Genomic DNA, 11692 nt, shown 5'->3' on the forward strand with positions numbered 1-11692 from the left:
AGCATCACTATGAACAAAGCTAGTGGAGGTGATGGAATTCCAGTTGAGCTATTTCAAATCCTGAAAGATGATGCTGTGAAAGTGCTGCACTCAATATGCCAGCAAATTTGGAAAATTACTCACAATAGCCAAGATATGAAAACAACCCAAATGTCCATCATTATCTAAGTGTATAAAGAAAATGTGCAATACACATTCAATGGAGTATTTTCAACCATAAAAAGGAAGGGAATTCTGTTATATGCTACAACACGGATGCACTTAGAGGACACTGTTCTAAATTAGTCACAGAATGAATAATACTGCATGAGTTCAGCTGGGCCAAGATGGCTGAGTAGAAAGACCCTAAGCTCTACACGTCTTAAGAACACACCAAGATTACAATGATCTGCACGACAACCATCGGTGAAAAAGATCAGAAACCCACCAGAAAATCTACAACTAAAGGCATAAAAAAGGAAATGCAACAAGACAGGTATGGTCTGTGGACTCGAAACCTAGTTAAGTCCCATACTCCCAGATGGGTGACCCACAAATGAGAATCATTGCCAAAGTTCTCCCACAGGAGTTAGAGGTCTGTGTCACATATCATGCTTCCCAGCCCCAGGTCTCATACCAAGAAGACAAGCCCCCAGAGAATTTGGCTTTGAAGGCCAGCAGGGCATAATTTCGGGAGCCCCACAGGACTGGGGGAAGTAGAGAATTCACCATTAAAGGGCTCAGATAAAATTTCACACACTTCAGGACCCAGGACAAAAGCAGTTATTTGATAGAAGCCTGGACTAGACTTACTTGCTGACCTTGGAGAGTCTCCCAGAGAGGCAGGGCGTGGCTGCAGCTCACACGAGGGATGGCTTTTACCTCATGAATGCTTGTGTTGGCAGGTGCCATTATAAGATCCTCCCTCTAACTCATTAGTACCAAGGCTTGCCCCCACTCCCAACAGCCTGTAGGCACCAGTGCTGGAAGGCCTCTAAGTAACTAACTGGCAAGGAACACAGCCCCACCCAACAGCAGACAGACTGCTAAAAAGACCTCCTGAGCCCACAACAGCTATAAGCACACCTCAAGACATGGCCCTGTCCACCAGAGGACCCAGGACCCAGATCCACCCACCAGCTCCAAAATCTCATATCCTAACTCCCCTGACTTCCAGGAAGCCTGCTTTAGCCTCTGGAGCAGCCTCACCAACCAGGGGACAGACACTAGATGTAAGAAAACCATAATCCAATAGCCTATAGGTCCAGCCTGCCCACAGCAATCCAGACCCTGACCGGAGACCAGTTGGACCACCACCCTGCCCCTAGCAGGCCAAGTTCAGGACAGCCCGACCTCATATCCAACTCAATCAGCAACCAGACCCTCAACGGGTGACCTGACACCACCTCTGGGATCCCTAGGCCCTGCAACCAGACTCCAGGGTCCAATGCTGTCTGCCAGCAGTCCAGCATCAACCCCAGGACCTGGCTTCACCCACCAGTGGGCAAGCAACAGCCCCACAATCTTCTGGATTATGACTGTGTCCAGCAATGAGCCAGTATAAGCTCTGGGGAACCTAGGGACTCCACAAACAGCCACTTCACGCCAGTGCCACTAACCTGCAGCCAGCAGCCTTTCCACGAGGCAGGGTCTAGCAAACTACTGGACTGGGAGCCAACCAACACTATGAGACTGCCCATACAGGCCACAACAACAGAAGGATCCATGCAGCCCTCACAGGAGGAACTCCTAGAGCACACAGCTTCGGAGATGAGGACTTCATTCCCTGGATGCACAGCAAGTCTTCAACAAAAGGCCACTTCTCCAAGACTGAAAAATGTAGCCAACCTACCAGATACAAAAAATAAATACATAAAACATAACTTAGGCAAAATGTGGTGACAGAGGAACGAGATAAAACTCTTGACAAAGGAAAAAGATAAAACCAGAAGAACTACTACCTGAATTAGAGGTAAGTAATCTACCCAAGAAGGTGTTCAGAATAGTGATCATAAAAATGATCAGAGAAATCAGAAAAGAATGGATGCACAGAGAGAAGCTAGAAGTTTTTAACAAAGAGTTATAAAACATAAAGAACAACCAAACAGCAATGAAAAACATGATAACAGAAATTAAAAATATAGTAAAGAGAATCAACAGTAAACTAAACGATAAGAGGAGCAGATTAGCGAGCTATAAGACAGAGTAGGGGAAATCACTGATGCTGAAGAGAAAAAGAGTAAAAAGGATGAAAAGAAATGAGGATAGTTCAAGGGACTTCTGGGACAACATCAAGCACACTAATACTCACATTATAGGGGTCCCAGAAGAGAAAAGGGGCAGAGAACTTATCTGAAAACAGCATAGCTGAAAACTTTGCTAGCCTTGGAAAAGAAACATATATCCAAGTCCACAAGGCACAGAGTTTCATAGGGGATTAACCCAAAGAGGAACACACAAAGACACATAGTAGTTAAAATGACAAAAATTAAAGAAAAAGAGTACTAAAAGCAACGAGGGGAAAGCAACAAACAACGTAAGAGGGAACTCCCATAAAGCTATCAGCTGACTTCTCAGCAGAAACCCTGCAGCCAGGACGGAGTGACAAAGTATATTGAAGGTAATGAAAAGGAAAAGCCCACAACCAAAAATACTCTACCCAACAAGGCTCTTGTTCAGATGTGATGGAGAGATTAAAAGCTTTACAGATGAGCAAAAGCTAAGAGTTTAGCACGTCCAAACCACTTTTACAACAAATGTTAAAGGAATTTCTCCAGGCAAGAAAAGGCCACAACTAGAAACATGAAGATCACGAAACGAAAATGCTCATCAGTAGAGGCAAATATAAAGGTTGGAAATCATCCACACACAAAGCCAGCAGGAGGTTTAAACATGAAAGCAGTAAAGCCATCTATATTCACAATAAGGAGTTAATCTAGAAAATAACTAGATATATATACATACACATTATGATATCAAAAAAAGTAACTTTGAGAGAAGGAGTACAAAGGCAGAGTTTTAAAACTGCATTTACAATTAAGAGACCAGCAAATTATAACAATCATGGGGGGGTGTGTGTGTGTGTGTATAGCTAGATGAAAACCTCATGATAACCACAAACCAAAAAATGTTAATAGATATACACAAAATGTGTATATCTATTTTGTGTCATCAAATCACACACACACAAAAAAGAAAGTGGGGGAAAGAGCTATAAAAACAACCCAAAACAAGTGACAAAATGGCAGTAAGAACATACATATCAATAACTGTCTTAAATTTAAATGGACTAAATGTTCCAATCAAAAGAAATAGAATAGCTAAATGGAAACAAAAACAAGAACTGTTTACATGCTGTCTACAAGAGACTCACTTCAAATATAAAGACACTCACAGAACGAAAATGAAAGAATGAAAAAAGGCATTCCATGCAAATGGAAATTTAAAGAAAGCTAGGATAGCAATGCTTACACCAGACTGACTTTAAAATAGAGATTATTATAAGAGACAAAGAAGGGCACTACCTAATGATCAAGGGGTCTATCCAACATGAAGATGTAATCATTGTAAATATATAAGCACTCAACGTAGGAGAACCTAAATACTTTGAGCAAATATTAAATGACAGAAAGGGAAATCAACTGTAACACAGTAATAGTAGGGGATTTTAAAACCCCACTGACATTAATGGATAGATCATCTAGATAGAAAATCAATAAGGAAACATTGGCCTTAAATGACACAACAGACCAAAAGCAGGTCACATGTTAGGCTACAAAACAAGCCTCGGTAAATTTAAGAAAACTGAAATTCCAAGCATCTCTTTCGACCACATTATGAGACTGGAAATCAACTATGAGGGAAAAAAACTGCAACACAAACGTCCGGAGGCCAACAATATGCTACTAAACAATCAACAGGTCACTGAAGAAATCAAAAGGAAATAAAGCATCTCAGAAAACAATAAAAATCTCAAATAACAAACCTAACCTTACACCCAAAGCAACTAGAGAAAGAACAAAGCCCAGAGTTAGTAGAAAGAAAGAAGTCATAAAGAAAAGAGTAGGAAAAATGAGACACAAAGAAAATAACAGAAAAGATCCATGAAACTAAAATCTGGTTCTTTGAGAAGATAAAGCTGATAAACTTTTAGCTAGACTCATCGAGGAAAAAAAGGGAGAGAACACGAATCCATCAAATTATAAATGAAAAAGGAGACACCACATCGGCCACCACAGAAATACAAAGGAGCGTGAGAGACTACTAAAGGCAACTGCGTGCCAACAAAATGGAGGGCCTGGAAGAAACGAGCGAGTGTTTAGGAAGGTACAGCTTTCCAAGATGCAACCAGGAAGATATGGAAATACGAACAAATCAGTCACAAGTAATGCAACTGAAACTGTGATTTAAAAGAAATATAAATCGGTACAACCAGTATGGAGAACAGTATGAAGATTCTTAAAAAAAACTAAAAAGAATATCATATGCTCCCAATCACTGCAGATGGTGACTGCAGCCATGAAATTAAAAGATGCTTACTCCTTGGATTATGACCAACCTAGAGAGCATATTAAAAAGCAGAGACATCACTTTGTCAACAAAGGTCCATCTAGTCAAGGCTATGGTTTTTCCAGTAGTCATGTATGCATGTGAGAGTGGGACTATAAAGAAAGCTGAGCGCCGAAGAATTGATGCTTTTGAACTGTGGTGTTGGAGAAGACTCTTGAGAGTCCCTTGGACTGCAAGGAGATCCAACCAGTCCATTCAGAGGGAAATCAGTCCTGAGTGTTCATTGGAAGGACTGATATTGAAGCTGAAACTCCAATACTTTGGTCACCTGATGTGAAGGGCTCACTCACTTGAAAAGACCCAGATGCTGGGAAAGAATGAGGGTGGGAGGAGAAGGGGATGACGAAGGATGAGATGGTTGGATGGCATCACCAACTCAATTTTCATGAGTTTGGGTGGACTCCAGGAGTTGGTAATGGACAGGGAGGCTTGGCGTGCTGTGGTCCATGGGGTCGCAAAGAGTTGGACATGACTGAGTGACTAAACTGACTGACTGATGATCCAGTAATCCCACTCCTGGGCATATATCCACAGAAAACCATAATTTGAAAAGATACATGCACCTCACTTTTCACTGCAGCACTATTCACAATAGCTAGGATATGGAAGTGCATATATATATACACTATGTATAAAACTGATAACTAATGAGAATCTACTATATAGCTCAGGGAACTCTACTTAGTGCTCTGTGGTGACCTAAATGGGAAGGAAATCCGAAAAAGAGGGGATATATATGTATAGCTGATTTACCTTGCTGTATAGCAGAAACTATTAATAACACAACATTGTAAAGTAACTATACTTCAGTAAAGATTAATTACAGGAAAAAAACTAAAAATAGAGTTACCACATGATCCAGCAATCCCACTCTTGGGTATATAATCCAAAGAAGATGCAAACTTTAATTCGAAAAGATACATGTAGCCCAATTTTCACAGGAGCCAAGACATGGAAGAAAACCTAAACAGCAATCAACAAATGAATGGCTAGAGACGATGGAGTATATATGCACAGTGGAATATTACTCAGGCATAAAAGAAGAATAAAATAATGCCATTTGCAGCAGCAACATGGATGAACCTAGAGATTATCACACCAAGTGAAGAAGTCAGACAGAGAAAGACAAGTATCATATGGTATCATTAATATGTGGAACCTAAAAAAATGATATAAACAAACTTATTACAAAACAGAAACAGATTCACAGACACAGAAAACAAACTTACAGTTACCAAAGGAGAAAGCGGGAAGGGAGAGATAAATTAGGAGTCTGGGACTAACAGATACATACTACTATATACAAAACAGCTAAACAAGGACTTACTGTATAGCACAAGTAACAATAACCTATCATGTACAAGAATCTGGAAAATATATATGTGTATGTGTCATATATGTACATACATATATAACTGAATCACTTTGGTATACGCCTGAAGCTAACACAATATTATAAATCAACTGTATTTCAATTAAAAAAATAAAAAGTAGTTAAGATATGGGAGAGTTAAGGTCCAACATAATCTAATCAGAGTACCAAAATAAAATTCTAAAGAGACCAGAAGCAAGGCCGTGTTTAAAAAAAAAAATAGTTGATAAGTATTCTAGTTTTTAATAAAAAAAAATAGGAATTCAAAGACAGGAGATGCAAACAGGAAGAAAAGAAATCTATACTTAAATACACTGTAGTGAAAGCATAACACTTGAGAAAAAGAGAGAATCTTAAAAAAAGAGGGAGAGAAAAGACACCAACATACCGGCAGATGACTTCTGAACAGAAGCAATGGTGATAAGTAGACAATGGAAAAGCAACTCAGAATTGGAGACTGAGCAAGACTATCTTTCAAGAAACGGGCAAAATATATTTTTACATTAAAAAAAAAGTTTATGACAATTATCACCAAAAGATATCTATAAACAAAAGGGAAAATGACCTCCAAAGGAAAACCTGAGATGGAAAAGAAATGGCAAAGGAACAGTCATTTTAAAATACGTGGCTGATTCTAAACAACCTAAGATTTAGAGGAGGAGGGGAGGGAGAGGAGGAGGAGAGTTAATAATAGCATTGAGGTCAGAAGGAAGATGATAGAAGGCAAAGATTTTTTTTCTCACAATGGATGGTCCTGCATACCCACTCTGGAAACCAATGGTATGGCTATACATACACAGATGTTCAGTTACAGCAGACAGCAATGTTGGCTACAATCATTTCAAAAGTCTTCTTAAAGAAAGTTTGGGACAACAAAGGTTTCTTTGAGCAAAGGTTCAGGAATCAGATGAGCATGGCATACCCTGTTCTTCCTCTAATTATTTCATATCATCATGAATGTCCTTTTAAAATCTCTGAGACAGAAACAAAACAAAAACCTGAAGAAGCAATAGCATGAGCACAGCAACAGTAGAAGACATCAGAGATTGGTTATGACCTTGGGCAGGTCACTTCACTCTCTGAGGGCTTTGTAGTATGGTCCCTTCCCAGTGTTACTAATATATTCTGATGACAAAGGAAAAAATTCAAACGGGGAATATTATAGGACTGCTCTTCTATATATTACTGCCAGTCATTGTGCTGGCACTGGAGATACACAACTAAGGAGACAAAGTAAATTAGCAATTAGAAGGCAATGTGATAGGTCCCGTGACATGTGATGTACGCACATGGTACTGATAAAACCCAACAATAGTGGCAAAAGCATGCTTCTCTCCTGCCTTTTCACATAATTAACAGTTATTCCCATTAGGCAAACTACTGACATCCACCTTAGTAGTACCATTATGGTCACCATAGTGAATTTCAGATTTTTGAAAAGAATCATCATCAAGAGTTTCGTTATTAAAAGTTTCAAGATAAATTTATCCAAAGTCCATTTTACAAGATCCCAAGAAGGAATCAAGTTAATTTCCTTCGTACTGATCAAAATTTCACAACAGAAAGCTAGCTGGGACACTTTGGATCCATAGCAATCAGCAAAATTAGTTTTCCTAAAACGAAAAAAAAATTGTTTCCTAAAACATATTTCAGGAAAATTGTTTAGAAAATTTGTGTAGAAAAATTGTTTCTTAAAACATGAAAAAAAAATTGTTTCATTTAAAAGCACAAAAGAGTAATGGCAATAAATTCTCTATATCCATGCTGCAATTATCCAAGTATAATCTAATAGAGGTAAAATAAGGAAATATCCATTCAAATATCCATTCTCTTTCTGGATTTATTTACAACCTAAAATCAAACACAGTTTGCATAAATTAATTCTACGATACTCAACATATGTTTTCTACTTCACTAGGAAGTATTCATTGCCTTTAAAGTTAATCATCAGTTGTTCTATTGTATTTAGCCATTTGAGGCCTATTAACAATGCACATACAAACCTTTCATCTAAGAAAATACTTCTGAAAAAACACACAGAATGTTCTCAAAGAAAAGCAATTCTTTCTCATTCTACTATACATGAGTAGTAAAGAGGAGAATATTTACTACTAATGTTAACAGTGCTGTAACATCAGTCTTCTGAATTGTTTTATATATAATATTGTTTACTTATATACCCTCAATATATATTAGTGAAGGGTAGATACTACATATTCCCAAAGATACCAAATCCATTCATGTATAATTAAAATGTTTATAACAAGTGCAAATGATAATAAAATTCAAAGGTTAATTATTTTGTTTAAATTATTTTTAGCAATCATAAAAGGTGTTTAGTTATGTCCTTAATATTCCAAAAGGCTTACCAGCATTTGATAGTCACACGAATGTAAATTTTTCACAATCTTTTTTTTTTTTAATGTCAATTTCACCGAAAACAGCTACAAACAAATGTTCATTTTGATTACCATACTGGTATTTGTATATTAGCTAACAAGTAGATTTGTTGCTTTATCTCACTGATGAGAAGCAAGCAAGAATGAGTAATGACATTTACTACCAACCAGAGAATAGACAGAGCCCCGAATGGTGATTCAATAGCCATCACTGGTGATCCTGCTGATTAAAAACCTACAGCACCTATAAAACAATTCAGCCATATTTACACACAGCTTTCTACTGTACATTATTTCTTTGGGACTCTATTTACCTTCCTTCTTAAGTTCCTTGAGGGGAGAGGCCTTGTCTTAAATGTTAATACTACCTCCGCATCCCTTGTAGCTCAAAAACAAAACTGAGTGCATACTTGCTGATAAATTAACAGCTATAGTACAACAGATACTTTCCATGGCAATCAGGAGAAAGTCAGGATGTGGGTAAAGACAGCCTAAGAGTTATGCACAACGGAACCAACAACAAGGGACAAGATCATAAAAGCAACTTAGAAAAACCATGTCCAGAAACAGAGCAGATGAGTTTACATAGCATATTCATTTTCAGAAGCAAAATGTAGTACACTGCTATTGTTTAACTGAACTCCCCCCTTTTTCCGGCTTACCTGTGATGCTGCATTTTGTACTATTCCCTGATAGATATTTGTATAATGCTATCTCATGTCTGTATAAAGCAGACATCAGACTCTGGAAGAAGCTGTACTAGTCACAGTCCAAAAGAAAATAAGAACAATGTATTTTTCCACCTATCTTAGGTTAAAAACACAGTGTTTTGCTCATAAAAGCAAAGGTCATCATTTGCCTACTTTTCATTCATACTGAATGACACTGTTTTTTGAAGATTTTCTATTAGAAAAATCCTGTACCACCTTGGCTTTAAAACCAGCTTTAACCCAATTTTGGGTTTTTTCCTGTCCTCTTCTTCAATCTCCCAACCAAAATTATGTATCAATTATATTTTTAAAAACAGGCTTTTAAAAAACAGTTATGTTGTAAACTAAGTTATAATTTACGGTGTCAGCAGCCTTGCACTGTATCTTTACCATTTGAAATGCAGGACACTAAACAGCACATAAGCATACTCTGAAATTTCCTGGATCTTCGACAGTCTCTTACCAGAATTTCGTCTCCCTTCTATCAAGTTTCTGCGTTCCTCTACACTCCAAGATTAAATAAACTGTTTATATACCTCCCTCCAACACTCTGGCGGTGAGTTTGTATGTTTTCTCTCTTGCATCTTTTGTCTAAGAATGCCAAAGCCCTTCATTATTTTATTTTACCAACCCTATGAAGCCTCTCCAACCAAGAGCTGGAGAGTCATGGAGTTGACTTGACAGAGATTGGACAGCAGGTCAAAACTCAGTACCCCTCTAAGGGGTACTCAAAACCGGTCAGAAACATCAGCCAAGGCCCTCTTTACAGGTCATGAGGGCTTTAAACAAAACAAAACAAAAATTTATTTTTTTTAAACCCTTTGCCACAAAGGAACTCATGCATTCACACACAATTGTACTTTTCAGAACATGGAAATACAACTGATTTGGTTCTTTCGGTTTTCAGAAGTTTAAACACCGGGGACAACGGCAGCGAGATGAAAACTCCCGAGGGTAATTTGATCAAAGGCACAGAAAATCCTTCCTTCAAAGAAATGCACCTTGTGACACTCCGAGGAGGAGGAGAGGTATTTAAAGTAAAACCTGCCCTGAATTATTACCACTGACTTGAGGAAGAGAAGTAAAAAGCCATTGGCTTCACTGGGCTTTTATACATTTTGCCGTCACCCTGGGACCACAGAAGCGGGTGGTGAAATTCTTCCACTCATTTCTATGGAAGAGTATCATACAGCAGTATAAACTCACATCCCAACACACACACACACACACACACACACACACACACACACACACACACACACACACACACACACACACACACACACACACACACACCACACACACACACACACACACACACACACACACACACACACACACACACACACACACACACACACACACACACACACACACACACACACACACACACACACACACACACACACACACACACACACACACACACACACACACATCCGTCTCTACTCCCCTTCTCGTCCCTTCCATTCCCGACCGTTCCCCTTTGGTGCCCAAGACCCAACAGTGGACCTAATGTGATAAAAAGCAAAGTCATGGGCAATGCAGGGGGGTGGGGTGCAAAGGACCGAAAGAGCCAGAAAAGCAAGGGGAGAAGAGGCAGTCGGCCGGCTCGTCTGTGATCATAAAGCAAACATTCGGGTGGGGAATACGGAATGCCGAGTGGAAATAAAGCCCGCCGAGATGCCCACTCTGCCATCTCCCTGTGCCTCTCTGCCCTCCATCACCCCCATCCTTCTCCCGGAGGATCACCTCCGCGGGGAGGGCGCCACCGACGGCGCCCCCCAACCCTCACCCTTCAGAGGAAAGCAGCGAAATGGGGCTGGAAAGGAGGACAGGGGCTGAGCCGGGGGGCGAGGGTCACGCCGGGCTCCGGGTGGAGACCCTGCGGCGGGTGGCCGCCCTGAGGACCCCGGGCGGCCCACGCGGAAGGTGAAGCGGCGGTCGGGGGGCAGCGCCCGGCCCCACCGCTGCCGGGAAGGCTCCGGCTACTCACGTTCTCCGTGTCCCGCTCGTTCACCGTCGGCAATGGCGTCCGGGCCGACATTTTGTGCGGGCGGCGGGGTCGGGCCGGGGTCTCGCGGGCCGGGCCGGGCCCGGGCTTGCTGTGGGCCCCGGGGGCGAGAGGCAGGGGTTGCGGCCGCTACGCGCGAAGCCGGGGCCGGGCCGGGGAGAGCGGCTCCCGCAGGCCGCGGGCGGTGCAACAAGCGGCCGCGGCGGGGGAACGGGGGGCACAGAGGACGCGGAGGAAGAGGAGGGGGAGCCGCTTCCCGCGGCGGCGCCGCCGGGGGGACGCGGGCCGGGGCGAGGGAGGGCTCCGGGCGAGGGCGGTTGCCCGGCGCGGGCCGGGCGGCGAGGCCGGCGGGACGCGACGCCGAGGCTGGGAGGCGGGGCGGGAGCCGGAGAGGGGCGGTGAGGGGGGGGCGGGGTCCGGGCCCCGCTAGGCTCTCCGGACCATGGCCGAAGGCGAAGCGGCGCCGCAAATCACTGCCTGGCTCGTCCCGCCGAGCGCGGCCGGGAGCCGGGAGCCGCGGCCCTGACAGCACCGCCCGCGCCGCGCCCCCACGCCCCGCCTCAGGTGAGCGGCGCCGCCCGGCCGAGCCGCAGCCACGCGCCCGGGGCCCAGCGCGGCGGCGCCCCCGCGCCCCCGGCGCGCCAGCCCA

At 42.3% G+C, this 11692-nt stretch overlaps 1 protein-coding gene across 7 annotated transcripts in view; it reads right to left on the reverse strand.

Annotated features, from left to right (window-relative positions):
• Positions 1–11222, reverse strand: part of MARK1 (microtubule affinity regulating kinase 1) — a 140945-nt gene extending 129723 nt beyond the window's left edge. For 2 of the 7 annotated variants that reach the window (XM_025286081.3, XM_025286080.3), the window contains exon 1: positions 11026–11211. In XM_025286081.3, the coding sequence (XP_025141866.2) occupies positions 11026–11076 (51 nt within the window). In that variant the 5' untranslated portion in view covers positions 11077–11211. Of the gene's footprint in view, positions 1–11025 lie in introns of all 7 variants that reach the window. The other 5 variants (XM_025286082.3, XM_025286083.3, XM_025286085.3 and 2 more) reach the window with 5 other exon arrangements.
• Between the last annotated feature and the right edge of the window lie 470 nt (positions 11223–11692).

The sequence above is a fragment of the Bubalus bubalis genome, chromosome 5, assembly GCF_019923935.1.
Source record: "Bubalus bubalis isolate 160015118507 breed Murrah chromosome 5, NDDB_SH_1, whole genome shotgun sequence".
Lineage (NCBI taxonomy): Eukaryota > Metazoa > Chordata > Mammalia > Artiodactyla > Bovidae > Bubalus > Bubalus bubalis.